At 37.5% G+C, this 27,678-nt stretch overlaps 1 protein-coding gene across 10 annotated transcripts in view; it reads right to left on the bottom strand.

Moving 5' to 3' along the window:
- LOC126268863 (mitochondrial protein C2orf69 homolog) overlaps window positions 1-27,678 on the bottom strand; it is a 242,620-nt gene that overhangs the window by 109,641 nt on the left and 105,301 nt on the right. For 9 of the 10 annotated variants that reach the window (XM_049973945.1, XM_049973950.1, XM_049973951.1 and 6 more), the window contains 2 exons: window positions 2,747-2,902; window positions 1,393-1,520 (listed from right to left, as the gene is read on the bottom strand). In XM_049973945.1, the coding sequence (XP_049829902.1) occupies window positions 1,393-1,520; window positions 2,747-2,902 (284 nt within the window). Of the gene's footprint in view, window positions 1-1,392; window positions 1,521-2,746; window positions 2,950-27,678 lie in introns of all 10 variants that reach the window. The other variant, XM_049973954.1, reaches the window with a different exon arrangement.

Genomic DNA, 27,678 nt, shown 5'->3' with positions numbered 1-27,678 from the left:
TGAAGACTGGAAACAATGCCTCCACAAATATGTAACTGCTAATTTGAATGGGAACTTTGCTGTGCAAAAAGAACAAATTCATAGTTAAGAAAGTATTAGTCTCACTGCTACTCTAAAACCCCTTGTGACTAAAGCATTAAGCAATAGATGCACTCACAAACAAAAGCTGGCATATGGAGCTCAGCTTACAAAGTTGCTCTCTTTAAAGCTGCTACACACTTAAATAAAAAAATTATTACATTCATCTGGTGCTGCTGTCAGGCTAGAATAAGTGGCAGAATATGGTAGAGGAAGTGAGACCATAAAGTTCACATGATACGCTCACCCATCTGAGCTGGGCTGCCGAAGAGGAAAAGTGTTAGTGTTTGTGTGTGTGTGTGTGTGTGTGTGTGTGTGTGTGTGTGTGTGTCCAAACAAACACAGTTCCAATGTGTGACACAGAATTTTCTCCCAGTTTTTTCCTGACCTTCATAACAGAGAAAAGTGAATGGGAGTTTTGCTTCCACCTCTACACACAAATAATACACGGTGTTTATAAATGAATATTGGGGTTTTAATGCTTTACAATATTTATTACATTAAACTTACAGTTATACATGAGATGTCAAACGAAAGAGCAACTCAAACGGTTTTACCAAGAACCCTATAAATGTTCAATGTGAGTACCATTTGTCACACAGCACACATCATGTCCATAGCCGAGTTCTTCCCAAACGTTGATAAGTGTGTCTTCAATGATTGTAGCAACTGCTGCTTCAATCCGGTCTCTCATTTCACGGAGGTCTGCTGCTAGCAGAGGCACGTACACACGATCCTTGAAGAAGCTCTATAGGGAAAAATCGCATGGCGTTAGGTTGGGTGAATGTGGAGGCCATGTAAAGCAAGCCCTGTCACTGGGCCCCTGCGGCCTATCCAGCGCTTGGGCTATAGACTTGATGTGTTTCGTGTGACAAATGGTGCTCACATTGAGCATTTATAAGATTCTGGTAAAACTGTTTGAGCTGCTCTTTCATTTGGCATATCATTTATAACTGAGTTTAATGTAATAAATATTATAAATTGTTAAAACCCTGATATTCATTTACAAACACCATGTACAGCTGTAAGGGAACCACCACAGCAGAGACTGGCTTGAGCACAACCACACTTTTATTAAGCTTGGTTCCATTGTTGACAGCTCTGGTCTGAATTTTTCCTCAGAGCTGCAAACTGATTCAATCAACCAGTTATAGGTATTGAACCATCAAGGCACACTCTGTAACTATACCAAAGTCATGACTTAAGAGATGGATCTACAGTGATGTTACAACATTTGTGTGCTGAATACGAACTGTCCCTTATTTCATAGAAATAAATAAAAAAACGGAAAGAAACAGTGGAGCCTGAACTCACCTAGATGGCCGCACAACAACAACATGGCTCTCAGGAAAATATGATTGGAGCAGCACTGCCGTGTTTTCAAGATTCCACTTTACATAATTTTTGTTTTCCCTGTGGTTCTCCATAATTTCTGGAAAATCCTGAAACCACATAGTTACAAGTTGTATATTAACTTTAATAATTAGAGTAATAAAACCTCAAAAGTAATGGTATAAAAGAAAAAGCAAGCATGGTAGCATCTAAAGACATATTCTATAGGGTACACAAAGTAATAAGATTGGTACTGTAGTATTCCAATGACACAGTAATATGATTAGAACAAATTACATTACTGTAGAGTGTTATCCGACAACTGTCAGTTATTTTGCTACTTACAAATTATTCAGTAAACACCAAAGTTCAACTAGCATACAAGTTCATAAAATGTTGTTAGCATACAGGGTGTCCAAGGAGAAATCGTCAATATTCAGTGATATTACAGGACCTCCAATAGTGACTCGCGTGCTGTCTGGCCAACATTGACTGCTACCGCCACATAGCAGCACTGCTCATTCACTGCTGGAATACCATATAGTCTTTGTGTTCTACTGTCCCTGTTAATACATGCTGATAAAAGAAATACTGCACTAGACTAATTTGGAACAAGTCTATTGAATTGATATATAAAATTCCACTTAACAAATAATTTTGTTTGTACAGGAAACAAACCGACTGCCATCAACATCAGCTGTCACAAGAAAGATGTGATAAATAGTATTTGTTTGGACTGACTCCAGCTACACATTGAAAAAATGAAATTGCAAATATCTGCCGAATCATTAGAAAAAAGTCCCTGATGATCCTTATGAGGGACACCCAGTACACAGCAGGACACAAAAAGCAAAATCTAAGAAATATAATAGACTTGATCAATCATCAATTAAAAGCTTCGTACTAGTATATTACAAAAAGTTACTGGAAGCCAATGGGAACATCAATCACAGTTTCTTTTAAGCCAGTGCAGTAATTGGGATTGATATACTGTTATCTAATAAAAGTGTGAAAAATACTGTTGTTTCTGGCATACTGTCTGTATGAAACAAATAACTTTTTGTGCTGCCCCAATATATTTATACTTACCACCATTATGTGTCCTCATACCTTACACATTCAACCCATCCTTCACATGAGAGTACCTCACAGTGCCGCCCTCCCCCCAATCCAACCCCCACCAACCCACACACACACACAAACTGGTGTTTTAAATGCAAGAAATAATAATAATTATTCAAAATTTAAAATATTTGTTTCTTCTATACAGTTTTTATCATTTATTTATTAAAACTGTAAGATTATCACATATCAGTAAACTCAATTTGCAGGTCACCTGAACATCACCACCAAAGTAGACAACTGCAGTATTATTTTCTGCTTTGACAAGTGGATGACAGTAGATGATATCGTTTACACGTCCATCATATCCTGTGACTCCACACAGGCGTATGGGGCAAGATGATGGAGGGGTGCCCAGCATTCTGCTACCCTGTACAAGAGATTCCACTGAAATTATAGATCAGTTTCATTTTTTACCTGTAAATAATTAACAATTTTCAATAATACACTCACACAGAAGGCATCCAACTTTCAAGCCAGAATTAGTAACAAAGAAATCCTCAGTAATAATGTAAATGCAAAATCTACATAATTATTATTTGCTAACTAGTCACAAGCTAACACTTGGTTTAAGAATCATGAGAGAAGGTTGCATACTTGGAAGAAACCTGGAGACAATGGAAGGTTTCAGACAGATTATATAATGCTAAGACAGATATTTAGGAACCAGGTTTTAAACTGTAAGATGTTTCAAGGGACGGATGTGGACCCTGACCACAAGCTATAGGTTATGAACTGTAGATTAAAACTGAAGAAACTGCAAAAAGGTAGAAATTTAAGGAGATGGGACCTAAAACTGAATGAACCAGTGTTTATAGGGAGTTTCACAGAGAGCATTAGGGAATGAATGATAAGAAAAGGAAACACAGTAGAAGAAGAATGGGTAGCTTTGGAATATGAAATAGTGAAGGCAGCAGAGGATCAAGTAGGTAATAAGACTATGGCTAGTAGAAATACTTGGGTAACAGAAGGGAGATTGAATTTAACTCATGGAAGGAGAAAATATAAAAACACAGCAAATAAAGCAGTCAAAAAGGAATACAAACATCTCAAAAATGAGATCGACAGGAAGTGCAAAACGGCTAAGCAGGGATGACTAGAGAACAAATGGGGATGTAGAGGCATACATCACTAGGGGCTAAGTTAGATACTGCCTACAGGAAACTTGAAGAGACCTTTGGAGAAAGTGGACAACCTGTAGGAATACCAAAAGCTCAGGATGGAAAACCAGTTCTAAGCAAAGAAGGGAAAGCAGAAAGGTGGAAGGCATACATAGAGGGTCTGTACAAGGGCGATGTACTCGAGGGTAATATTATGTAAATGGAAGAGCACTTAGGTGACAAATGTGACAGAGCAGTGAAACACCTAAGTCGAAACAAGGCCCCAGGAGTAGACAATATTCCATTAGATCAGTGGTCGTCAAACTTTTTTGCTCAAGGGCCAAAACTAACAATATGATGTGGCACCTCGGGCTGCAGATTTCCAGGTCTTTTTATTAACTGGCAAACCTCGTAAATGGTGTGTTATGAACCTCCAATAGACTAGCTATAGTAAATAAGCTAGAGGTTTACCACTGAATTTCTAGCACTTATGGTTACAGTCGACACTATTCAGACCACTATGTGTAGAATATTCTCCGTTTCAGATTGTTGCCGCCCTCAATGACCCGTAAATTGTAACACTGTGTAATTGCCCAACGAAATGTTGCTGCATTGTCTTTGTGAACAGTTGGTTAATAAGAGCAAATGGACTTATACTTGAATGTATTATGTAACATGTGACACAATCACAACAGTTTTCTACATTTTTTGAAAATCATTTTCCTTCAACTCACTTGACTGAACTACAACAGCCTTAATTTTATTTCATACTAGATGAGGTACCTGGCATTGGGTAGATATCTATTTATTCCAATCTTATGTTAGTCTCTCTCTTCCTTCCCTCACACTCTGTCGTCTATCACGACTTTCCCCTCACTCACCATCTCTCCACCCCTTTATCTGTCCATTTCACACTCCCCCTGTATGTGTCACTTTCCTCCTCCCCCTTCTCCCTCCAAATTACCCTCCCCTGCCCCACTAAGAAGTTGCCTTTGCTTACCCCACAATATTTCTTTGCAGATTGAAAATAATGTGTGTATCAGTGTGGTTGAAATCGATCCAAGAGTTTAGGAGGAAAAGTAGAGGATATAAAAACGCGCGCGCGCACACGCACACGCACGCACACACACAATTTTAAGAGCTAATGACTAATTATTTCTTTTAACAAATATGTACCACATATGACCATCTCTGTAAAGTGTATTCTTGAACCCAACACAATTTCATTTAAGACTGATAAAATAGCAGATAATTGGTACGAGGCACACGCACTCATCTGTTGTCAGCACTGAGAAACAAACAAGAAACATTTCCATTATTATGTACACTCCCACTGCAACGACAAATCTACCTGCCCCTGTACCAAGTGACACCTGTAAAGGTGATAGAAGTACTTTACATGCTCCTACTCACAATTCTTCCAGTATATTTTTCGTTTCACAAAGGAGACAGGTACAGCCGGCAACTGCAAACCATTTATTCTTTACCGGATTTAGATATATATCATTTAACATTCTTCAGAAACTGTAAACATTAGCATCTATTTAAATGAAATAGTACTTTAGGAAACAAACCACCCACAACTGTTAGATGTATGTAACTCCTTCGCCAAATAACGTTGCTGTGCAGTTGGTGACAACAATAAGCAATGTTTATGACACTGAAATTCTGCAATACAGGGAAAAAGATTTTTAAATGCCCGTCCACCGGTTTGACAACTATTAGATTATGAGGGATATATTCGTAGGAGACATACGAGTAGTTGTGTCACATTGTCAGCAATTAAATTTTTAGTCAGTCTTCACAGGAGTCGAGTGTTGAGACCGACTGGAATAATCGTCTTCGTAGCATGAGTCATTGATAACGTGCCATTCACAGACTTTCACAGAATGAATGTCACCATATTTACAAGTGTTGAAAACTGCATAAAATACTGCTGATCAAATTTCAATAAACTGGAAAAAAGCATACAGTCCATCTGACTAATTCCTGTTTAATTATCTCTGTGAAAATAAAATTCACGTGACTTGCATAATCTTACAATATTCATGTAGCTAGGCAGGAGCATATGAAAGGTGAAGAGAAGGAAGGGAATCATTAGTAATTTTGAGCTACTACCAAAAACAAATCTAGGATCAGTGTATCTCGTTCCCGAAATTTATTTTAAAGTCCTTTCATGCAAGATGAGACATGTTTTATTAAAATATTATATTACATTATTCAAATGGCCACCAGAACTTTATTATAATTATATTAATGTCAAACTTTCAAAAAATGTAAAAACAAATAAGAAATTTAAAAAATAAGAAAAGGACATATGCACTGCACATGCAACTGGCTATATAAGAAAGCTACAGGTATCTTACTGAATATGGTTTTTAATCATTATAATTGCAAAACAAATGTAAATACAAATACATAATTTTTCATTAATGTGACTTGTGATGTTGAACTTTTTTGGCTATGCCATCAATATCTGCATCATTTGGGTTGCATGCAATCCTCATTGTGTCTTCTAAATGACTGGACAACCAATTACGATATTTATTTTTCAGGTACTTTATTTTTGAAGTAAATAGTGTTAAAATGAACTGCGCACAGTCTCTTAAGTTTTTATAATTGCTACGCACACATTTCCAAAATTCGATGTACTGTTGTGTTTCACGATGTTCTATAAGCAGAGCTTTAAGCTGTGTGTCATGCTGAAGTTCGATTGTTTCATTTAGCATATTAGTTTTAGGAAATCCAAAGTGGCAGAATAATTTGAGATCATGATGTCCAACATGCCAAGGGTTCTCTATGAGAATGAAACAGCTTCGAATATTTCCAACATCTACAAATCTGTTTTTTATTTCTTCCAAGTAGACTTCCAAATATTCTTTCATATTTTGGTAAATAGTTTTGGTGATAGTTAAGGCTGATCGGAGCATAGCAACAGTTGCAAAATTAGACAAATCTTTTACTTCGAGTTCATTTATATATAATTGCAGTTTTGATTCAAATGCAAATATTTTGTTAGTCATTTGCCCAATTATCTTGTTTGGTCTTTGTAATTCCAAGTTATGTGTGTTGAATTTTTGTGTAATATCGGTCAAAATAGCTTTAACTATCCACAATTCATTGTCAGGATAATTTTTGCCACTTTGTTGTAAGACTAAAATTTCAGGTTTCAAATTGACAAACCGTTCCAGCGCTTTTCCTTTGCTTAGCCATCTGACAGCAGTATGTAGGAGAACATCACTGTAACAAGCTTGCAATTCCTGCAGAAGTTCTTTAAATTTTTGGTGATTTAAGATCACAGGAACGAATGAAATTTATAACTCTTATAACCATTTGCATAACATTCTTCAATTTGGTATTTGAAATTTGACATGCCAAACTTTCTTGATGCAGTAAGCAGTGAATGGAGAGTAAATTTGGCAAATTCCACTCCTCCTTAATCAGTGATATCAAACCATTGTCGACACCCATCATTGACGGACAATCATCTGTACATACTGATATTAATTTGCTCATAAATAAGTCATTTTTTTACAAATTCTTTAATTGCATCCACAAAATCACATCCTTTTGCATTACCTTTCATGGTTATAATTGCTAAGACATCTTCCTCTACTACCCCATCGATTGTGCAGTAATGCAAAAATAATGAAAACTGAGCCTTTGAAGCTAAATCTATACTGGAATCGCAAGCAAGACTGAAGTATTTGCATAGTTTGACTTTATTAATTACTGCCTCAAACATATATTTTGAAATATCTCATATACGACGTCGGCAGGTAGATTCTGAAAGCATGAGCTCATTTATTTCAGTTGATATTTGTTTACCGTTGGAGAAATTTTGAAACAAAGTTTCAGAAGCAGTCATCATACACTGCTTCACTAATCCAGCATCAGTGAAAGCTTTCATATTTTTTGCCAGAATATTACATACTTGGTATGATGTTCTTGTGACAGCCTCACTTTGCCCAACTGCTGCTAACACAATTTTTTGATGACAAATGGTAGATTTTAGATGAGCAATTTTTTCCTTTCTTTCATTTGAATTCAAAGGAAAAGCTAGTGCAAATGATACTTGTGCAGTGGCGAAATAAACTGTATCTCTTCAGTCCCACAATAGTATCCTGGCATATTAAGCAAGTAGCAGAACCTTCTTTGTGTCCACTTATAAAGCGAAACTCTTCTTCCCATATTTCTTGGAAACTTCTTTTCTTTTCACATATTTTCCTCTTGGTCACTGTTCTTGAGGGAACATCAGACATTATTTATTCCACTAATAATTATATCACCAAATATTAGCACAAATACATTCAATACGCGACAAACGCTCAAGGGCTCCGAAACTTAGCTCACAACTGACACACTGATATGACAAAGCTAACAATAAGGCGGCTGCGGGACAAGCCCACCACTGATGAACAAGCGGCCATGAGCACGCGGCACATTTGATGCATGGCTCACATTGTTGGCTAGCAAGCAGCTCATGCCTTTAGTGCTGCGGAACACTGGCAAATGGAGTGTCAAATGAAAGTGGTGGATGGCTTTTAGTAACCTAATTACTTCCCTGACTGTAATCACAATTCTACACAGTTTCCGTAAACAAAACACCGCTAGGCCAGACAAGTTGATAACTAATGCTAACCGTGTGAAGCCTAGGACGGTTGCAGGCCGAACGAAAACATTATCTGGGTCACATGCGGCCCGCGGGCTGCAGTTTGACAACCACTGCATTAGAGCTAGTGATAGCCTTGGGAGAGCCAGCCCTGCTGAAACTCCACCATATGCAGAGCAAGATGTAAGAAACAGGCGAAATACCCTCAGACTTCAAGAAGAATATAATAATTCCAATCCCAAACAAAGCAGGTGTTGAAAGGTGTGAAAATTACCGAACTGTCAGTCTGACACAAATTCTTTACAGACGAATGGAAAAACAGGTAGAAGCCAACCTTGGGGAAGATCTGTTTTGATTCCGTAGAAATGTTGGACCACGTGAGGCAATGCTGACCTATGACATATCTTACAAGATAGATTAAGGTAAGGCAAACCCACGTGTCTAGCATTTCTAGACTTAGAGAAAGCTTTCACAATGTTGACTGGAATACTCTCTCTCAAATTCTGAAGGTGGCAGGTGTAAAATACAGGGAGCAAAAGGCTATTTACAATTTGTTCAGAAACCAGAAGGCAGATATACAAGTCGCTGGGCACGGGGAAGCAGTGGTTGGGAAGGGAGTGAGACAAGGTTGTAGCCTATTCCCAGTGTTATTCAATCTATGTACTGAGCAAGCAGTAAAGGCAACAAAAGAAGAATTTGGAGTAGGAATTAAAATCGATGTAGAAGAAATAGAAACTTTGAGGTTTGGCGATGACATCATAATTCCGTCAGAGACAGCGAAGGACCTGGAAGAGCAGTTGAACGGAATGGACAGTGTCTTGAAAGGAGGATATAAGATGAACATCAACAAAAGCAAAACGAGGATAATGGAATGTAGTCAAATTAAATCGGATGATGCTGAGGGAATTAGATTAGGAAATGAGACACTTAAAGTAGTAAAGGAGTTTTGCTATTTAGGAAGTAAAATAACTGATGATGTTCGAAGTAGAGAGGATATAAAATGTAGACTGGCAATGGCAAGGAAAGCATTTCTGAAGAAGAGAAAGTTGTTAACATTGAATATAGATTTATGTATCAGGAAATCGTTTCTGAAAGTATTTGTATGGAGTGTAGCCATGTATGGAAGTGAAACATGGACGATAAATACTTTGGACAAGAAGAGAATAGAAGCTTTCAAAATGTGGTGCTACAGAAGAATGCTGAAGCTTAGATTGGTAGAACACATAATTAATGAGGAGGTACTGAACTGAACTGGGGAGAAGAGGATTTTGTGGAACAACTTGACTAGAAGAAGCAACTGGTTGACAGGACATGTTCTGAGGTGTCGAGGGATCACCAAGTTAGTACTGGATGGCAGCATGGAGGGTAAAAATTTTAGAGGGAGACCAAGAGATGAATACACTAAGCAGATTCAGAAGGACGAATGTTGCAGTATTTACTTGGAGATGATGAAGCTTGCACAGCACAGGATATCGTGAAGAGCTGCAACAAACCAGTCTCTGTACTGAAGACCACAACGACGACATTATTTGCTGCAAATAATCTACTAATATTGCAAAGAGATTTACACCTGAGAAGTGTTATATGCTCTTCCTGCTGAAATTTTGTACAACAAATCAGTGTTGTACAACTGGTAACTACTTTCCAGAGAAGCTATCACCTACCAATTAGAAGACGGGTAATAAAACTGTAGGAAATTCACAGCTTTGTAACTAACATTACTACCAGTACGCATAAAATTTTGCAGTGGTTCAAAGACAACTAATACTCTTACATTCACCACATTATTATTCTTTATTTATTTACAAATAATGGTGACCATTGTGATCTGGGGGCAATGTCTTTTAGTACTATTACTAAAGAGTTCTGGTCTGCTGCTTCTATCCCAGTCACTGCTTACATTTTGAATAATCACCATTACCTATGGTTGTTGAAGACACAATGTAAGGAATCACTCTCTCTTAACCCTACCAACAGCCTTGTGAAAAGAAGGGAGCAGTGGCGATTCAGAGCTACATCTCGCACATGGGGTGAAAGACTGCCATTAAAGAAGGGATAATAAGCAATTATCTACAACATGAGGATGCAGAAGACAATGGAAATTACTGTATTAGAGAGATTTATGTGTGCTCAGGTAATGAGGCCTATAATTAAAACAAAGTGTCACTGTCTCCATTGGCCAAGGATTTTGGAGTAGTGCACCATTTGCATCTCCAGAACTGAAAAGGCAAGCAAGAGGTGACGATAAGAAAATTTTTGTAAAACCAATAAGGTTAGCATTCTGAGTCAGACTGTGAAATATCATAAGTCTGAATGTCGTTGTAAAACCATAAAATTTGAAAACTGAAATGCAAAAGCTGAATCTACATGTAGTAGGGATCAGTGAAGTGAAACAGAAGGAAGACTAGGATCAAACAAAGGAAAATCCAGGATGGAATGTAACAATATTAGAGAAGGAAAGTTGCTACCCCCCCATGTAGCAGAGGTGCTGAGTCACGATAAGCACAACAAAAAGATTCATACAATTACAGCTTTCAGCCATTAGGGCCTTTGTCAACAATTTACACACACACACACACACACACACACACACACACACACACACACACACACAAATGCAACTCGCACACACAACTGCAGTCTCAAGGCAACTGAAACCGCAGTGAATGATGGGAGTGGAAACTGGGTGGGGGGTGGGGGTGAGGAGAGGCTGGGGGCAGGGGGCAGGGAGGGGGAGGGATAATATGGTGGGGGTGGGAGACAGGGAAGTGCTGCACTTTAGACAGAGGGCAGGAGAGAAGTTGGGAAGGGGGGAGGAGGGAAGCAGGAAACAGGAGAGAAATAAAACGAAATTAAAAGACTGGGTGAGGCAGTGAAATGACAGCTGTGTAGCCCTGGAATGGGAATAGGGAGGGGGCTCAATGGGTGAAGACAGTGACTGACTAGTCCAGGAGAGTTACAGGAATGTAGAATGTATTGCCGGAAAAGTTCCCACCTGTACAAATTAGAAAAGCTGGTGTTCGTGGGAAGGATCCATATGGCACAGGCTGCTAAGCACTCATTGAAATAAGGGATGTCATGTTTGGCAGTGTGTTCAGCACCAGGGCGGTACACTTGTTTCTTGGCCACAGTTTGTAGGTTGCCATTCATGCAGACAGACAGATTGTTGGTTGTCATGCCTATAAGGAATGCAGCACAGGGGTTGCAGTTTAGCTTGTAAATCACATGACTGGTTTCACAGGTAGCCCTGTCCCATACATCTTCCCACCACCACCTAAACCAGTCCAGTCAAAAACATCACCTATCCCATCAAAGGTAGGGATACCTGTGAAACCCGTCATGTGATTTACAAGCTAAGCTGCAACCACTGTGCTGTATTTATGTACGCATGACAACCAACAAGCTGTCTGTCTGAATGAATGGGCACCTGCAAACTGTGGCCAAGGAACAAGTGGAGCACCCTGTTGCTGAACATGCTGCCAAACATGATATCCCTCATTTCAATGACTGCTTCACAGCATGTGCCATATGGATCCTTCCCAACAACACCAACTTTTCTGAGTTGCACAGGTGGGAAATTTCCCTGCAATACATCTTACGTTCCTGTAACCCTCACGGCCTCAACCTTGATTAGTCACTGACTTCACCCATCCAGCCCCCTTCCTTGTTCCCATTCCAGCACTTCACATCTGTCATTTCACTGCCACACCCATTCTTTAATTTCTCTCATTTGCAATACCCCCCCCCCCCCCCCCACACACACACACACATTCTCTCCTGCCCTCTGTGTAAATTGCAGCACTTCACTGTCTGCCACCCCCACCATACTATCCCTCCCCATCCCTGTCCCAGCCTCCTCCTAACCCCAACCCAGTTGCCACTCCCATCTTGCACTGGTGCTGCTGCTCGCAGTGTGGTTTCTGCTTGAGACTGCCAACGTGTGTGCGAGTTACATTTGCGTGAGTGTGTATGTGTGTCTATTGTTGATAAAGGCCTTAATGCCCAAAAGCTAAAACTGTGTGAATTTTTTTGTTGTGTCTATTGCAACTCAGCATCTCCACTATATGGTGAGAAGGTAGACTAGGATTTTGACAAAAATTTGATAATACCAACTATTCAGTATACAGCTGAATGAGATAAGCGTAACACAGAAAATCTTATATCTGGAGCAGAATTCATCACGAACAGGGAGATATAGGCCAAGAGTGAGTGAGTGTGAACAGTTCTGTTATAGATTTATTCTTGCCAGAATCTAAACAAAATCAATGCCAACAACTACAGTTCAGGTATACATGGCAAAGTTGCAAGCAGAAGATCACAAAACAAGACTGTACAAGAGAACTGAGAAGATAAATCAGTGTTTAAGGGACATGCAAATCCAAAATCCATGAGGGACTGGAATGCAATAGTACAGGAATATACAACAGTATTACAGGGGAATACAGGCTGTGTTGTAGGAATGAGAGTGATTGAAGACTCATTGAGTTCTGTAACAAAATTTCAGCAATAAATGGCACATACACTGTTCAAAAATTGCGATCAGAGGATGTATCCTTGAAAATACTACAAGGGAAAAGAAGATACTCGTCGCCATCATCTCTGTTTCCCCTCTGTCCAGTATCAGGCCAAGATGGGACATTTAGGCTACTTCTCCACCTTCTCTCAACCTTCCACCATTATTTTTCTGTAACTGTTTTCTTCCCACCCAGATTCCTTCTTAAACTGGTTTTGATTGACTCAGTCCATCTTGCTCTCAAGCTTTTCCACCATCATTAATTATGGTGATCTTCCATTCTCTTCATAAGGCCAAACAATTTTAATCCACTCTTTGCAATTCTATTAGTCAACTTTTCTACTACAATTTTCTTCCTGACATCTTCAATTTCTCTCTCCGTTTCTCCTCATTTTCCCTAACATACTTCTTAAGAATTTTATTTTGCTAGCTTGTAGTCTACTCTCCTCTCTTCTCTTCCTGCACTGACAAGGTCATTGAGGCCTATGGCAATATGAGTGTAAAGCATGTCTTGTACCAAACTTCCTAACATTTCACTGCCACCTCCCTTCCTTTAAGTCCCCCAAACTCTAGAAGACAATTTTTGAATTAAATCAAGTCAATACAGATATTCCAAGATTAGATCCTGGATTGTAAGGAGTGCCCAGTGTACATATGGGTGCATACATAATTTAGTAATAATGAAAAGCAGGCTGAAGTTTGATAGGATCACCAGAAAGTATGAAGATACAACAAAGTTGGTTACTGAAGTGCTAATATCCATTTGAAGTTGTCTGAGGTTGCAGATAGTGTGATAATAAATGCCACAGTAGGTAATTCAGTTGAGTAAGAGCACAAAACAGTAGAAAGTGTTCTCACAGCATTTGACAGATAAATATAGGTGTGAGAAAGGTGGCTGTGGAGAAAAGTTGGTTAACTGAAGACATGTTTCAATTGAAAAAAAAAGAAACTAAGGAAATACAAATGTTTTTGGAAATGAAATGAGTGCAGCAATACGAGTAATTTAGGAATGAAATTAACAGAAAGGGCAAGGAAGTGAAATGTCTGCGAGGAAAATGTGAAGAAATCAAATGGAAAATGGATATCTGGAAGACGGTTTTGGCGAACAGAGATGTCAAAAGAACTTTCAGAAAATTTAAAATCAAATGCATCAACATTAAGAGTGCAACAGGAATATTGTAGATAGAGCAGATACTTGGAAAGTTTCCATTGAGGGCCTCTATGAGAGGGAGGAACTGTTTGATGACATGGAAGAAGAAGAAGAAATAGGTTTCATTTTGGAAGACATAGGAGATTCAGCATTAAAGTCAAGGTTTCACAGAACATTGGAAGACTTGCAATCAAAGGATACACAAGGAATAAACATTATTTCTGTAGAATTTCTGAAATCGTTTGAGAAAGTGGCAGACAGACAGTTATTCAAATTGTTGTGGAGAATCTGTAAGAGTGGAAATATGCATTCTGACTTTGAAAGAAAATCTCTCTCTCTCTCTCTCTCACACACACACACACACACACACACACACACACACACACACACACCTAGCTGCTGAGGCACATCTGTTGGTTGACCATCAACTCAGCTTTAGAAATGGAAAAGATACCACAGAAACAATTCTGACATTAACACTTTATGAGGAAACTAATACCTAGGAAACATCTGAGCACTTTCACACAATTTTTCAGTCTATAAAAAGTATCTGAGAATGTACAATGACGAAAGAAGTTACAAATTCTCAGAAAAAAAGGTGAGTAAAAATATGTTGGAAGGATCTGCAAGACTGCTGAATAGGATGAACAGTCTACTGAGAACAAAAATGGTTTGATAGCAAAGCAAACATACATACATAAATTTTACATACATACATACATACATTAATCCTTGTTGCACAGATCATGAATACGACATTTCGTAAAGATGTGGACTGTGTCACTTTAACATAAGTTTTCTTTACAAACTTTTTTTTTTTCAGTTGCTACTTCATATCTAAAAATTCATCTTTTGAGTGGAAGGAGTTGTCATTCAGAATTTTTTTAAAATTTGCTTTTAAATGTTGGTTGGCTATCTGTCAGACTTTTAATACTATTTGGAAAGTGATTAAAGCTTTTTGTGGCAGCATAATTCACCTCTTTCTGTGCCAAAGTAAGATTTAATCCTGAATATCATCCTTTCTTCTAGGATTGTAGCTATGCACTTCGCTGTTATTTTTGAATTGGGATGGGTTATTAATGACAAATTTCCCAAGTGAATGTATGTATTGCGAAGGTACTGTGAATATCCTGAGTTGCTTAAATAAATGTCTGCAAGGTGGTCTTGGGTGGGCTCCAGCTACTATTCTGATTACACATTTTTGTGCAATGAATACTTTCTCTCTTAATGACGAATTGCCCCAAAATATGTTGCCGTATGAAAGCAGTGAATTAAAATAGGCAAAGGAGGCTAATTTACTGATATGTTTTTGCAATAACACTAATACCATAAGTAGCTGAACCTAACCATTTCAGCAGATCATCGGTGTGTTTCTTCCAATTCAATTTCTGATTAATGCACACACCCAGAAATGTTCAGTATTACGCCTTAGCAACAGACTTCTGTTCACAGTCTATTTTTATAAATGATGTTATGCCATTTACTATACAGAATTGTATAAACTGTGTTTTCCCAAAATTTCGTGAGAGTCCATTTGCAGAGAACCACTTAATAATTTTCTGAAAGACATTATTTGCAATTTCCTCAGCTGAGTCTTACTTGTTGGGTGTAATTACTATACTTGTATCATCAGCAAAAAGAAAGATTTGCATCTTCATGAATATAGAGTAGCAAGTTGTTAATATATATTAAGAATAATAAGGAACCCAAGACTGAACCCTGTGGAACACCATTCTTGATATCTCCCCAGTTAGGGCACTCTGCTGGTTTTTGCACACTATCTGTAGTGTTAACTTCAACTTTCTGCATTCTTCCATTTAAGTACGAATTAAACGATTTGTGCATTGCCCCACTCATACCACAATACTTAAGCTTATCTTGAAGAATTTCATGATTCATACAATCAAAAGCCTTTGAGAGATCACAAAATATCCCAATGGGTGATATTCGGTTATTTAATGCATTAAATATTTGATCAGTGAAAACGTATATAGCATTTTCAATTGAAAAGCCTTTCCGAAAAAACCAAATTGACATTTTGTTAGTACTTCATTTTTACAAATGGTTCAAATGGCTCTGAGCACTATGGGACTTAACATCTATGGTCATCAGTCCCCTAGAACTTAGAACTACTTAAACCCAGCCATCACGATGCAGAGAAAATCCCTGACCCGCCGGGAATCGAACCCGGGAACCAGGGTGTGGGAAGCGAGTACGCTACCGCACGACCACGAGATGTGGGGTCATTTTTACAAATATGTGATGTTACTCTTGAATACAATACTTTTTCAAGAATTATATAAAGCTGTCAGAAATGAGACTGGGCAGTAGTTGTTAGCATCAGATCTATCCCCTTTTTTATGCAATGGTTTAAAAATAGCGTATTTCAGTCTATGTCCTGTTTCAGTGAGCTACTACATACGCGGCTGAGAATCCTACTTATTTGTTGGGAACAAGCTTTTAGCACTCTGTTGGAAATGCCACCAATTCCATGTGAGCTTTTACTTTTGAGTGAATTTATTATTTTCATAATTTCAGTAGCAGAGATGGGTTGAATTTCAATTTTATCAAATTGCATAGGTACTGCCTCTTCCATATACTAACTTGCATTTTCTAATGAATAGCTGGATCCTATTTTCTCTACAACACTTAAAAAATGATTATTAAAAAATTTTTCTTCTTCTGACTTATTGTCAACAAACTTTTCATTGTGTTTGATAGAAGCACAGTCCTCCTGTGCTCTCGGTTGCCCTGTCTCCCTTTTAACATTATTCCAAATTGTTTTAATTTTATTATCAGATGTACTAATCTCAGACATAATTCACACACTTCTGGACTTTTAAATAACTTTTCGTAATACAGTGCAGTAGTTTTTATAATGTTTCACTATTCCGGGATCATTACTCCTCCTAGCTGTAAGATACATTTCCCTTTTCTGTTTATAAGATGTTTTTATCCCTTTAGTAAGCCATGGCTTTTTACATGGTTTCTTACAATTATATTTCACTGGTTTCTTAGGGAAACTGTTTTCAAATATACTGACAAAGGTATAATGAAATAGATTAAATTGTAAATTAGCATCATGTTCCCTGTACACCTCATCCCAGTCTGACTGTTGAAAGCTTTCCCTAAAATTTTGAATTGTTAAATTGTTAATGAACACACTATTTTGGAGTACTATTTTGCATTACTGTATGGAGCTATATCGTAAACTGTAATTAACTGTGCATCACGATCAGACAGACCATTTTTAACAGGGAAAGTTTTTATTTGATTAAATTTATCTTGGTCTGTGAATACATTATCTATCAGTGTGCTGCTTTCCTGTACCACCCAAGTAGGAAAATTAATGTAAAATTGAACAAACCACGTAATACTTCAAGGTCGAACTTTCTATAGCACTGTTTCAGAAAAGCTAAATTGAAATCGCCACAAACAATAATTTGCTTTCTTCTGTCTGACAGCTAGCCCAACAAAGAATCCAAGTTTTTCAAAATAGTTGATAATTTCCCAATGGGGTCCTATAGACAACTTCAATTATAAATGTGCCATTATTTAGTTTAAGCTCACATGCACATGCTTCTATATGTTGCTCTACACATGACTTTTTATTTTCCAAATTTTTCACACTATGACAGATTTTAACACATATGGCAACTCTTCCTCTCTCCATAGTGTCTCTACTTACATGTGCTGAAAGCTTATATCCCCCTAGATTTACCATTTCCATACCTGTGACTATATGATGTTCAGACACGCATAGTACATCTGTTTCACCCTCACTTTCTAAATTTTCTAAACAAACAAGTTTCTCAACTAATTTGTTTTTTAATCCCCTGATATTCTGATGAAATATATTAACATTATTTTTCACTGTACTGTTATGAGAATCTTGTGATATTTTCATATATCTGGTACCTGCCAGTCTGAACTTCTCATTAAGCTTAATTTCAATCGATGTAGGATGATTGGACACTGATCTTAGCTTAAAAAAGTATTCTCATTCATTTCAGTGCCCCCCCCCCCCCTAAAGATTTTGCTATCATCCCAGCCAGTTTACCCTTCCCTTTCCTACTGAGATGCAGGCCATGTCTTGTGAAGTCCCACATACCAATACCATCAACAGGAACTAAACCTATACCTGATAAAGTAGTTGCATGAAGCAGCTGATCTAGCTCCACATTGACACTCCTGACAGAGCTGTTCAATTGGAGCTGATCATACCACACGAAAGCAGGAACCAAGCCGAGCCCTGATCACTATCAATACTGTTCGCCACTCCAACCTCTACGACAAAATGATCCTGCTTTGTAAAACCCATGCACAATGATCGTACATCCTCTAACACTTGGCTGTGACATGCACTGGGCTTGAAAATACTTGTGTCCTGGTACCTGTCACCTAATTTTTCTTGCAAGATCTGGCCCACATCTCTTCCATGGCAACTACCAAACAACAGAACTTCCCTCCAACCTTCTACTTTTTTTGCAACAGTTGATTTCCTAGTGAAGTGTGTTGAGTGCAGACTACACTTACATCTACTTGAGCCTCTTCCTTAGTTGACTGAGGCAGCAAGGCAAATCTATTGTTTGTGCCAATGATGAAACTGTCAGATACTGCTCTCTTTCTGTAGCCCGTTCCTTGCTACCACTTCCCATTTGTCTTCGCCCTTCTCCCCCCTTAACCTCATCAGTTCCTCCCGAGCACTATCCAGTTCAGTCTCAAGGGCTCTAATCTTCCCTTCCTGGTCCGCTATTCTCCTATCCCTTCAACATAATCTGCAATACCATGGAAGAGATCCATTTACTTCCCCGATTCCCATGCTACTACATCCACCCCAATGTAACCATCTGCCACAACAGCTACACAGAACCTCCGCAGAACCCCAGAACTGACTCTCCTATGGCAACTCAAACACTTCTCGCTCATGGTTGTTTACAATATTTTTACAAAACTTATCTAGGCAATAACAGTAATATTCTATTAACTACAGATCACAAGAGTCACTAACGTTATGTGGAACACTAATATATGTGTATCCTCTTAATATAGTAATGTAATGCAGTTTAACTAACATTAAAAAACCAAAACTTGTATACCTGAAAAATTAGGCCTAAGATCGTGTATGCGGGATATGTACTACACGCGTTTCGCAATGAAAGAAAAGATAGAACTTAAAACCTTTAATTCCCCGAGTAGATAAGGCACTACTAAATATATGTGTAATGGAAACAACCTAAAAAAGACAAAAGAATTAGGTTTAGCAGAAATGAGATTAAGAACAAAATTTGAACTATGTACTAGATGAAGTGATGGGATTCTGCTACTTTGGAAAAACAATGATACAGGACAGGCAAAACAAAAAATAACAGAACTCTGGAGTGTACAGTAGAAAATCACAGATATGGAAAACCAGAAAAGAAAATAACTAAAGCATTAGAGACGGGGTATTACAGAAAATGGTTGGGCTGGTAAGATGAGAAATAAGGAGGATACCCACACGATCGAAAAGGAAAGGAAGAGAAAGGAATATATGGAAAACAGCAACAAGAAATTGAGCTCTCTGTGTGAAGTGATCTAGTATCACGACTGACACACACACACACACACACACACACACACACACACACACAGCACTGAGAACTGAGATGGTTGGTCAATATGAGAAATAAAGGGCTTGTTAAAATATTACACATAGTATTGGAGTTTTTGGTATGTTACCCTCATGTCTACCGCTTAACAGTTAGTTTCAATGTTTGATTTCAACCTAAAGAACACCGCGAAGAATTAATACCATATGTAATCATATCTTAGCAATCGAGATGAACTGGAAACTAGTTTCCAACCCTCTTTAACTATCCCTTTTGCATTAGACTGCTCAAATAAACATGGTTCATGTAATACAACTACCTCTACTTACAAGAAAATAGTAAACTTTACTGTGTGATCATCACGTTATAACTTAATTATTCACCAACCAATAGCTATATTGACCAACATAAAATCGAGGTTGGAATAACGACAATATTATGAGAAGGACAGATACCTACTCACCATATAGAGGATGCATTGTGTTGCAGATAATCAAAATGAAAGGACTGCTACACATTTTAAGTTTTTGGCCAAAGGGCCTCCTGAAGTACACACACACACACACACACACACACACACACACATTCATACAAGCACAGCTTGCACACACATGGGCACTGTGTCTGGCTGCTATGGACTTAGTTAAGAATAATAAACATGTTTTACAGCAATCTCCCCTACCATATTTTGAGCACAAAACTTGATCTTAAATGAATTACCTAATCAAAATGAATTACCTAATTAGACATACAAACCCTTACAACCAACTGAAATTAAGTACAATATCCAAAATCATATGAGCTCTAACCATGTGCTCGTTAGAAATGACATATTCCACAGCAACCATTCCTACTGCATTTACTATAAATACATGACTGACTGTTCTTCAGCTTTCACTCTGTATTTCTGATTATGACAACAAATGGCTTGATCATGTATACAGCATATATAACTAACATTTAATATCATAATTAGTAGGCCTAATGTCTATATGACTGGTACTAACTAAGATGGATTTGAACACCACAATGCTTTATGATGCATGGTTCTACTGGATGTGGAATACTTATGGTTTCATAAGATGTAAGAACTGTTGCACTTACAGTTTATTGGGGCATTCAAACTACAATAAAAGCTTACATTTATCCAACATGCAGAGTCCTAACAGATGCAAAGTCATATCAGCTGTTAGAAAAATTTCTATGGGCTCCAAAGGACCAAGCCTCAAGCTTTTGGAATCATACAGGTAATTATTGTAATATCTCTCTTCAAAATATAAAATTCCATACTGTGACTGTGACACTAAATGACTTTAAAATGTAGTGACATAATGCGGTTCAAATGTTTACAGACATTGGAGATAATAAGTACATAAATGTAATACAAAATGATTAAAGTGCACTGAAATGAATGGATGGATGGATAGGCATGAACTCAATGAAGATGCAGTGTCATTGAAAGGATAATCAGTGAAACCTGTTCAGATGTACTGAACCTACACTCATAGTTGGAAACATTAGTGACAATGAAAATTTGAGTCATGCCTGGAGATGTGCTCATATAGCCTAATGATTGTGAGGCTTGCTCATCATGTTTGCCAAGATCATTAGTAATTCTTTTTTGTTACTCTTATTGGTTTTAACAGGTGTATGCTGTAATCGTCGGGTCTAAAAGTTACAAAAACAAACGTACCAAGTGAAAGTAGTTCAAACACACACGATTTTATGTAACCAAAGTGTACACTACTGCAAAATTAGAACATACCTTGTAGTACAAGTTTATATGCCAACTAGCTCTGCGGATGATGAAGAAATTGAAGAAATGTACGATGAAATAAAAGAAATTATTCAGATAGTGAAGGGAGACGAAAATTTAATAGTAATGGGTGACTGGAATTCCAGTGTAGGAAAAGGGAGAGAAGGAAACATAGTAGGTGAATATGGATTGGGGCTAAGAAATGAAAGAGGAAGCCGCCTAGTAGAATTTTGCACAGAGCACAACTTAATCATAGCTAACACTTGGTTTAAGAATCATGAAAGAAGGTTGTATACGTGGAAGAACCCTGGAGATACTAAAAGGTATCAGATAGATTATATAATGGTAAGACAGAGATTTAGGAACCAGGTTTTAAGTTGTAAGACATTTCCAGGGGCAGATGTGGACTCTGACCACAATCTATTGGTTATGACCTGTAGATTAAAACTGAAGAAACTGCAAAAATGTGGGAAATTAAGGAGATGGGACCTGGATAAACTGAAAGAACCAGAGGTTGTACAGAGTTTCAGACAGAGCATAAGGGAACAATTGACAGGAATAGGGGAAAGAAATACAGTAGAAGAAGAATGGGTAGCTCTGAGGGATGTAGTAGTGAAGGCAGCAGAGGATAAAGTAGGTACAAAGACGAGGGCTGCTGGAAATCCTTGGGTAACAGAAGAAATATTGAATTTAATTGATGAAAGGAGAAAATATAAAAATGCAGTAAATGAAGCAGGCAAAAAGGAATACAAACGTCTCAAAAATGAGATTGACAGGAAGTGCAAAATGGCTAAACAGGGATGGCTAGAGGACAAATGTAAGGATGTAGAAGCTTATCTCACTAGGGGTAAGATAGATACTGCCTACAGGAAAATTAAAGAGACCTTTGGAGAGAAGAGAACCACGTGTATGAATATCAAGAGCTCAGATGGCAGCCCAGTTCTAAGCAAAGAAGGAAAGGCAGAAAGGTGGAAGGAGTATATAGAAGGTTTATACAAGGGCGATGTACTTGAGGACAATATTATGGAAATAGAAGAGGATGTAGATGAAGACGAAATGGGAGATACGATACTGCGTGAAGAGTTTGACAGAGCACTGAAAGACCTGAGTCGAAACAAGGCCCCCGGAGTAGACAACATTCCATTAGAACTACTGACGGCCTTGGGAGAGCCAGTCATAACAAAACTCTACCAGCTGGTGAGCAAGATGTATGAGACAGGCGAAATACCCTCAGACTTCAAGAAGAATATAATAATTCCAATCCCAAAGAAAGCAGGTGCTGACAGATGTGAAAATTACCGAACTATCAGTTTAATAAGCCACGGCTGCAAAATACTAACGCTAATTCTTTACAGACGAATGGAAAAACTGGTAGATGCAGACCTCGGGGAGGATCAGTTTGGATTCCGTCGAAATGTTGGAACACGTGAGGCAATACTGACCTTACGACTTATCTTAGAAGAAAGATTAAGAAAAGGCAAACCTACGTTTCTATCATTTGTAGACTTAGAGAAAGCTTTTGACAATGTTGACTGGAATACTCTTTTTCAAATTCTAAAGGTGGCAGGGGTAAAATACAGGGAGCGAAAGGCTATTTATAATTTGTACAGAAACCAGATGGCAGTAATAAGAGCCGAGGGGCATGAAAGGGAAGCAGTGGTTGGGAAAGGAGTGAGACAGGGTTGTAGCCTCTCCCCGATGTTATTCAATCTGTATATTGAGCAAGCAGAAAAGGAAACAAAAGAAAAATATGGAGTAGGTATTAAAATTCATGGAGACGAAGTAAAAACTTTGAGGTTCGCCGATGACATTGTAATTCTGTCAGAGACGGCAAACGACTTGGAAGAGCAGTTGAACGGAATGGACAGTGTCTTGAAAGGAGGATATAAGATGAACATTAACAAAAGCAAAACGAGGGTAATGGAATGTAGTCAAATTAAATCGGGTGATGCTGAGGGAATTAGATTAGGAAATGAGACACTTAAAGTAGTAAAGGAGTTTTGCTATTTAGGAAGTAAAATAACTGATGATGGTCGAAGTAGAGAGGATATAAAATGTAGACTGGCAATGGCAAGGAAAGCGTTTCTGAAGAAGAGAAATTTGTTAACATCGAATATAGATTTATGTATCGGGAAGTCGTTTCTGAAAGTATTTGTTTGGAGTGTAGCCATGTATGGAAGTGAAACATGGACGATAACTAGTTTGGACAAGAAGAGAATAGAAGCTTTCGAAATGTGGTGCTACAGAAGAATACTGAAGATAAGGTGGATAGATCACGTAACTAATGAGGAGGTATTGAATAGGATTGGGGAGAAGAGAAGTTTGTGGCACAACTTGACTAGAAGAAGGGATCGGTTGGTAGGACATGTTTTGAGGCATCAAGGGATCACAAATTTAGCATTGGAGGGCAGCGTGGAGGGTAAAAATCGTAGAGGGAGACCGAGAGATGAGTACACTAAGCAGATTCAGAAGGATGTAGGTTGCAGTAGGTACTGGGAGATGAAGCAGCTTGCACAGGATAGAGTAGCATGGAGAGCTGCATCAAACCAGTCTCAGGACTGAAGACAACAACAACAACAACAACCTTGGAACATTGTTAGGTGTACTTGTTTTTACAACACTGGAAGTCACATAGTGATGTAAAAAAACTGTAATAAAAATTGGCAGGGTAGATCAGCATGTCACAAATAAAACAGCACAATTAAAACATACAGCAAGTGTGGATGTCCCCTCATACAATAATCACTTGACACCACAATGGTGACTTATGATAGATTTTTCACAGATAAGTAACTATACATAGTGGAGGCGATAATCAGTTTTGATACATGCGCCACACTGCAAGTATGTCTTCTCTCCAATCTCATTAAAATTATTCTGGAGATAATTTACATAACATTTTAATGGCAGATTTAAAACTACATTATGTTTTGAAAAATATACTGTGTCTTAAAAAAACAGAATAAAAAATAATAAAAAAAGGATGCAAAACTAAAAAAATATACATTGTTGAATCAAATGGCTCTGAGCAGTATAGGACTCAACTTCTGAGGTCATCAGTCCCCTAGAACGTAGAACTACTTAAACCTAACTAATCTAAGGACATCACACACATCCATGCCCGAGGCAGGATTCGAACCTGTGACCGTTGTGGTCGTGCGGTTTCCTAGAACTGCTCGGCCACCCCGGCTGGTATATATTGTCATCCCTCACATGTGAACTTGTATTAAGCGTCATTTTTTCAACTTATTTATTAACACAGAGCCATACCAGAAAGGTTTGACTGAAAAAAAACGTCATCAAGGCAACTAAGTACACAGCAAATATAGGCCATAGACGTGAATCATATAAAATCGCTCAATAAAATATTAGGTTTACATATTTGTACTCTTCATACTACGTAAAATGAACTACACTAAGTTATATGCAGTGATGCATTGCTCGTGATCTAAGTACAGCGCATTCATTAAAGATTTACGGGTTAAAGTGGAACCACAGAGAGGATTACTGCATAACGTTCTGGAGCTAGTGGTGTACTTCATGAGGTTTATATGAGAGTGTATGCACCCACTAGTGCATATACCCAATAGTGTGGTTCATTTTATGTGGTGCGAAGAATACAGTTATGTAAACCTAATCGTATTTCGCGGAGCCATTTTGTATTCTCCACAGCCATGGCCGATATTTGCCTTGCATTTAGTTACCTTGATGACTTTTTTCCGTCAGTACTTTTGACAGGGCACTGTGTTGATGAATAATATGAACTACATTTATAATAAGCTTACTTTTTTTAAAAAAAATGACATTGAACTATAGTCATTATAAGTTTACATGTGAAGGATGTCTATGTAAATTTCACGTTGTTTTTTTTAATTTATTTTTTTATGACACTATATATTTTCAAACCTAATGTTATTTTAAATCTGTCATTTGAAATGTTACAAAAATTCCCTTAAGACTAATGTTAATGAGATTGGAGAGCATACATAATTGCATTGTAGCACGCATGTTGAAATTTATCAATTATCGAAAACCATTATGTAAACAATTGTATACTTATGTACCAATGAAAATACTATAATAGCTAAGACATCACTGTGGTGTCAAGTGAGTAGTGTGTACTGGGACATCAGCAAAACATGTATGTTTTAATTGTGAGCTGTTTCAGTTGTGACATGCTTGTGTTCTCTATTTATTTATTACAATATATATTTATTACAATATGACGTAATATCACTAAGTGACTTTCAGTGTTGTAAAAAGCAAATACATCTAATAATGTTCCGAGGTATGTACTAATGTTGCAGTAATGTACACAGTGGCTTATGAAATTGCCTATGTTTGACCTTACACTTCTGTGCTTCTTTTTATGATTTTCAGATCTGATGATGACAGCACAGATCTATCAAAACCAATATTAGTAAAAAACAGAGTTACAAGAAATATTAAAAAACTTGATTCTTCAAGAATGACATGATCGCGATGATCATCTAGGAGTCATATGTTTGCTTTATATTTTCCAATTCCCTTTTTTGAGTTTGGAACACCTGAAGAAGGCAATCTTTTAAATTCAGTTTCACGTCAGACTTCGTGAGTTTTAATACCCACTTTCCTATACAAAACATGGGTCCCTCTCATCCAGGGGTCTACGAGACTTGCTGCTCTTTTCTAAACTTCCTAACCCTACCACCATTTCCTCCCCGAGGACAGAACTAAAAGCTACTATTAACGTTATCACTGGCAAGTCACTATGCATCTTTTTAATTTTAGTGTTCTCTTGAGTGAACTTTCTTCAGCCACATGACATAGTGAGCCCCTAACATTTGAATCACGAATTTATTTCAAACTTTGTACACCTTTAATAGTCCACTGGGACATAATACAGTGCAAGTAGTGAGGGTATACTACTTAGGCAAATTCAAAAAAGCTGCAAGAGAAGTTTTACATGTAGAATATGTACCAGCGCATTGCAGCTCTTAGTTCAAGATGGCAACAGTTAGCGCTCAATCTCCTTAAACACTAGATTGCTGAATTGAGTCCCAATCATACTGGGCCAATCCAAATGAAGTGGTGCAATAAATATTACGTTGGTTGCTTGACCATTTAAAAATATTTTAATTTTTTACATGTGATTACCCTATAATTGAAAAGTTCAAACCAGTTTTTTAAAAATTTTTACCTTTCACCTTTAGTGAATGGCAGGCATTTTCGTTTGTAAGCGCGCGATGATGTTTCAGTTTAAAGATGTTAGCAAAAATATGAATATCTATGCACTGAGTTAAGTTACAACATTACAATTGACATGATTGTTTTTATAAAAGTGTCCTCTACAATGTTGTGTATTACACAAAATACCCTAAATTCAAAAAATAGCCAGTCAAAATGAACTCCAAAGTTTGGTCCCCAAATTTTCAAAAATCTACTTTTTGGGCCCAAAAATAACAAACAAGAAGTGATTTATGATATTTACCTATAGTTACATATCATATGCTACTGGCCTCATATAGAGCAGTAACACTTACAAATGTTTCCTTATTTTTTATGAATTTGTGAAATTTGTTTATTTTCATTTTTTGTAAAGCTTGGGGTAAGTTATTTCAGGTGTGACTGAATATAAAAATATTATTTTTGCAGTTTGTAAACTTGTATGACAACAACATACTGTAAAAATTTCAACATTGACATCTGACTGTGAACAAATATACAAGTTTTTGAAAATGAGGAGATAATTCACATTACTCTAAAACTGATCTTACGGCTGTTGCCTATTCATGTGCGATATTGGTGGGATATAATAAATTATTATTGAAGTAATGTACTGAATTATATACAAAAGTGGAAACATCACTAAAATTAACATTTGTATTATTTTGACATGTTTAAAATAAATATTTTCAATTAACATCCTTCGAGATGCAACTGTTCTTAAAGCTGGTGGTGAATGTTAAGGACACTTATTTCTTCAGACAGCTTCTGTGATATAGAATAAGACCTCCCAGTTGATGCGGTGAATTCACTGAAAGTTTCCTTGTAAGTTCACTGAAAGTTTCCTTAAAGCCTTTTTTATTGGTAGCCAAACTTTGTCACTAGTAGATTTCTTGAATGATTTTCTTGGACCAGCAGGGTGGTAAAAACCATCATTGTTTTCCACACTTATTCTTTCGACCTCTGCAAACCATCTGTCCATCATACACACATGCCACTATGTCATTTAACATTAAAGACAGAGATGTAATTTTCCTGACACAATGATCCTCATAAATTTCTGTTTCTGATGTTACATAGCATCAAACTAAGTTTTCTGTAATGCCAAGGAATTTGTGGGAATGCCTTGTTCCTTTTATTGCTATACAGTTTTCAAATCTGGTTTGAAGTGTCGTTTTCATATGCAGAATCACTTATCACTTCTTCTTTCTTAATCAGA

Source organism: Schistocerca gregaria, chromosome 1 (genome assembly GCF_023897955.1).
Source record: "Schistocerca gregaria isolate iqSchGreg1 chromosome 1, iqSchGreg1.2, whole genome shotgun sequence".
Classification (NCBI taxonomy): domain Eukaryota; kingdom Metazoa; phylum Arthropoda; class Insecta; order Orthoptera; family Acrididae; genus Schistocerca; species Schistocerca gregaria.
The sequence above is the reverse complement of the archived record's forward strand: the minus strand, read 5'-3'. Positions and strand labels throughout refer to the sequence as shown.